At 38.8% G+C, this 4774-nt stretch overlaps 1 protein-coding gene across 1 annotated transcript; it reads right to left on the bottom strand.

The window, feature by feature from the left end:
• Nucleotides 1-226: 226 nt before the first annotated feature.
• Nucleotides 227-4162, bottom strand: LOC128381815 (microfibril-associated glycoprotein 4-like). Its single transcript, XM_053341847.1, has 7 exons — nt 4076-4162; nt 3933-3948; nt 3020-3165; nt 1527-1565; nt 1343-1439; nt 1089-1256; nt 227-593 (listed from the first exon to the last, which is right to left on the bottom strand). Exons 1-7 carry the CDS (start codon nt 4160-4162, stop codon nt 337-339), a joined length of 810 nt encoding a protein of 269 aa, XP_053197822.1. The 3' UTR covers nt 227-336.
• Nucleotides 4163-4774: the final 612 nt, after the last annotated feature.

Genomic DNA, 4774 nt, shown 5'->3' with positions numbered 1-4774 from the left:
TTAGTGCTGGATCGAGTGGTGTTATTGTGTCTGTCAGAATATCTGATCAGTCGTTTCTATTTTCAATTTTAAAAAATCTTTTTAGTTTTTTTGAAAGTTTCTAATTTCATGGTGGGAAAAAAATAATTAATTCTTGAAAATCTTTTTTTATTTTTTCCTTCATTTCCATAATTCACTGTTTGATACAAGATTTTAAATCCAGCAGCTGCTCAAACTCCACTCTGACTTTTATTCATGCTGGAAATATTTATTTGATTTATATGTGAGGTTACAGATTAGATCAGAGAGAAAGAAAGAAAGAGATCAACAGATATTCTGTTTGTTCGTTCTGGAGAATTACTGCACAGGACGAATCTTCATGCTGATGGTCTTCAGGGAGTAGTTAAAACCCTTCCAGTGGTACCAGTCCACTCCTACATGCTTGATAGTGGCATAAGCCCCCCAGCGATAAACCCCATTAGGGTTTGTATGGTAACAGCCCTTGTACCAGAACGCCCCTAGTGTGAGTCTGGCACAGTTCACGCTGCTGTAGGAGTCCTGGTCTTTGTCGAAGGTGGAGAACTTCTGTCCGTTGTGATAACTCAGTGAGTCTCCTACAGAAACACAAGAAAACAACAAGTGTATGATCACAACACTGCTGCTAATGACACCATATTATATAATGTTATATAACTATTAACACTACAACTGTCACTACTAATACAGTACTACTGCTATGGCCACCACTTGTACAAATACTTCCAGTACTACTAGTACTGCATCTGCTGCTGCTACTGTAACATAACAACATGCAGTATGTCATGTAGACAAGAACTGTAAAAGGTTGAAGGGATAAAAACACCTGAAACCTGCTGGGGCTCATTTACATTTTTCCTTTAAATGTGTTTATAAAAACCAAAGCTTCATGTAATTAATAAAACATGAGCAGAACACAGATTTGTTGTTACTGAGCTGAAAATCTTTGTGAATCTGTCTTTAGCTGAAGGAATCACACAAATAATCCAATATAAGGACAGAAATCCTCAGTGTCTCCATGTGGAAACCAAACATCAGACAAACAGAAGTACTAACTGCTAACAGTAACTGACCTGCTCCTCCATTATTGAATCCAGACACATGCAGTCTGTATCCGTACGTCTCTGATTCGATGGAGAACAAGGAGTAACGAGCAAACACTTTGTTCCCACTGAAGTCCTCCATGTCGACACGAAGCTCGACCTTTTTCCTCCGAGTCAGATGGAAGAGACTCTCCAGGCCTGAAAACACACAAACATGAAGTCACGTCAGAGTTTGTTTGTTTTAATGAACAGAGAGTTTCATGAAGTCACATGACTGTTCTCACCCAGCCAGTACTCTCCAGCAGCGCTACCAAAGCCCTTCTTGTAGTGATCCCAGGGCCTGTAGAAGTTCACCGAGCCGTCCATCCTCCTCTGGAACACCTGGGGGTTATTATGACGGTCAAACAGGAAGTGTTCATACTGAAAACCACTCAGCTGTGACTTGATGACTTCTGTTCAAAAACTCACCGTCCAGCCTCCACCTGCTGAGTCCATGTCACAGTACACCTACACACAAACACACTCATTAGTAAATATGATCCTTTACTAAAACTTTATTCAACCAATCAGCAGCTGCCACGTCTTGAGTCTGAAGCACCTTAAGGTGTCACTGACAGCTGCTAGCTGCTCCAACTGACTCCTATTCAACAAGTCTCAACTTCTCTCTAGAAATACTGAGTCAGTCATTGTTTTCAACGAGTCATTCTGGTCTCAATCTCTAAATTCAGGCCCTCTAATAAGTGTGCTGGTGGTCATTTTAAAAAATATTACTTTTAATAAGATGCAACCTCCAGGAAATCTATTAGTGTGTCTCAGAGCCTCCAGTGTTGTTGTTCAGTGGAGGAGAGATACACCAGCTTCAGCAGCATCAGATTGCATCGTAAAGTCCACGTCAGTGAACCCAACTCATAGTAAGTGTCTGCTGACACTAACAGACAATGTAATGATTTTAAAGGTAAAGTACTGTTTCAAAATGATATAATCCTCTTTGTCAGGTTCATCAATGATGAAATGATCTGAAGTCTAGAATTTTTCAATGTTTAGACTCATCCTTACTTCATTGGACTCAGCAGTAGCATTTCCTTTATATGATTGGTCTGAAATGTACCTCCCTCCTTGATTAATCTCTAGTTGATGGGTTTTTAAACAAAGGATTTCAGATAGTTATACTAAAATGAGTTTTTTAAATGCAGAAAAAATGAATGTAGAATGTCAAATTCACTCTGTCTAAATGATTAAATAAGACATGTGCTGATAAAACCATTTGATTCCTATCAAGCTTTGATTTGAAGTGTCATTACTGAGTCAAATGTATGAAATTTGTCCCGTGGAGCCAAAATGGTCCAAAAACCTTGTTAGCATGCAGTATGCAAACAAAAGCAACATGTGCAGAATGCCAACAATACTCTCCAGTATGCATCTGACCAGTCTGACTCACCTACTGTGTCCCACAATGCAAAGCACTGGAATATCAGAAGAACTGACTGAGTGATGAAGTTATACCATTGGTTGGCCGAATGCCACCACTTCCTGTATCTGTTTCAAATTAAAAGCAGTTAAATGTTCATCTTTGGTAAAATCAAGAAGACCACAAGATGCTGCTTGGTAGCAGTGATTACTGAACTGTGAATACAGACGCTGATGAGTTTTGATTCAAACAGACTCTAGGACTCTTTCACATGAAAACACTCACACACACCTACATTTCTTTTCTTGCTTGATTTAATACAACTATTGAAAACTGAACTGAGTTGTGGTCCATCTGTTTTTGCAGTGCAGGTTTTGGTGATGTATATTTTATGGCTTTTTGCTGTTTGACTTATTGTCTCGTATGGTTTGACGATGCTACTTTCTTTCTGTTTCACAGTTATTATTATAATTTTTTTACTTTTTAAAGATTTTGTTGGCATAGACGCCTTTATTTATCAGTACAGGACAGGGAGAGAGAGGATAAAGTGTACCTGTACAGCAGACGTGGCTCCGATGGGATTGATGGTGTACACTCCACTGGGTCGGCTTTTATCATTGTTACGGATGTCACTGCAGTCCAGCGGGAGATACAGACGTAAGCAGCAGGTCAACGCTGGAGCCAGGAGGAGGAGGAAGACTGAAACCAGCTGCAACAGAAACACAGCAGCACACATGAAACAGAAGATGTTAAAGAACAGTTTAGTTCATATGAGCAGTGAGAGAGGTTTTCCTCTCTGTAATCATTCCTCCTGTTCATACTGACTATTAAAAGATCTCCTTCAAATGTGCTTCCAGTGTTCAGTGATGGAGGACTGTATCACAGTGAGTCACACAGTCATTTAAAGTAGATAATCAGCTTCTATTGAGCTTCAGCAGTCTGAGTTAGTCACATCAAGTGATATCTGACACATTTACAGTCTTTCTAGCAGTAAATTCCCTCTTAGTGTTTCCTGTTGAGCTGTGGTGGAAGTATAGTAACAAAAAGACTTTGGTACTAAAAACACTGTAACGTTGAAACATAGAAGATGAAAATTTGACTCATTTGGACGCTGAAGCTTCATATTAGCTTCAGATCAACTTTTAATTCCATGTTTCCACAGAAGGAGGACTGGAGTTAGTCCTCCATCCTTCCATTGCAAACATTATGAAGGATCTAATGGTCAGTATGAACAGGAGGAATCATTACACACAGAACAATTGCTTCAGTGTTCATTTAGGCTCCTGACTGCTGGTTTAAAACACTTTCAAAATTGTTAACCCGTACTTTAAGCAACTATTTCTACTCATAAATGTCCTTAAAATCAAAATTGAAATGATTATGGATCCCTGGTCAACACATCCTCTAACAAACTGAAAGGCCTGATCAACATGAATTCAGTCAGGTGTATAAAGTCTCAAACTTACCTTCATCGTCAGAGTTCTGTTGAGGTGATGTGAAGAAAATCTTGATATCACTCAGTCTGTATGCTCTGATGTGTCTGAGCTGTATTTATATCCCAAAGATTCTACCTAATCCTACCTAACCACTCCTCATGCCTGAACCTCACCAGTGTGAGCAGGTAGTGGGCGTATTGTGTGGCAGGTGTGCTGTGTGTCTCTGGGTTTGTGGGTGGAGACAAAAGAATAGACTTCATGCTGGCAGAGTTTACAGATCACTGATAATAATTATAACTGAACTTTTAACAATAAAGAATTAAATTAAAGACATTAATTCAAAGATTTTTTTGGTTGAACCCTTTTTTAACATAAACTTTTACTCTTTTTAAACAATTTTCAAACAACTTATGAATTATTTCTCATAACTGATCTTTTTGTGGCTCATCACAACATTTTTATCTGATTACAGACCATGAATTGAATTTTTTCTTTTTAATATTGTAACAGACCATTAGTGTATTATCCTTTTAACTTGTCACAGCAGTATTGTGTGATTTTGGGATGTTTATCATAAATGACTTTTCCTCATATTAAGTTTAACTTTGTGTCGATTTTAAAGTTTTAATCTCAATTATCTCCTTGTACATAAACCTAATTCCAGATTCATTAATGTGGACATAGGATTTATTCATCATTCATTTTCCAAACTGCTTATCCTCTCTAGATGGTCCCAGGGAGGCTGCAGCCAATCCTAGCTGTCATCAGGAGAGAGCCAGCCGACCGGCGGGTTCGAACCCAGAACTCTCTGCTGTGGAGCGACAGTGCTAACCACTGCACCACTATAGAATTTATTAACATGAAGAGCAATG

This window comes from Scomber japonicus, chromosome 20, assembly GCF_027409825.1.
Source record: "Scomber japonicus isolate fScoJap1 chromosome 20, fScoJap1.pri, whole genome shotgun sequence".
NCBI classification, from domain to species: domain Eukaryota; kingdom Metazoa; phylum Chordata; class Actinopteri; order Scombriformes; family Scombridae; genus Scomber; species Scomber japonicus.
This window is presented reverse-complemented; position numbering and strand designations above follow the sequence as displayed.

Coding starts and splice junctions, on each gene's coding strand:
- LOC128381815 (XM_053341847.1), bottom strand. CDS start 4,162: ATGAAGTCTATTCTTTTGTCTCCACCCACAAACCCAGAGACACACAGC. Junction 1,566..3,019: donor GAGCCACGTCTGCTGTACAG/GTACACTTTATC, acceptor GTTTGTGTGTAG/GTGTACTGTGACATGGACTC. Junction 1,257..1,342: donor TGCTGGAGAGTACTGGCTGG/GTGAGAACAGTC, acceptor GTGTGTTTTCAG/GCCTGGAGAGTCTCTTCCAT.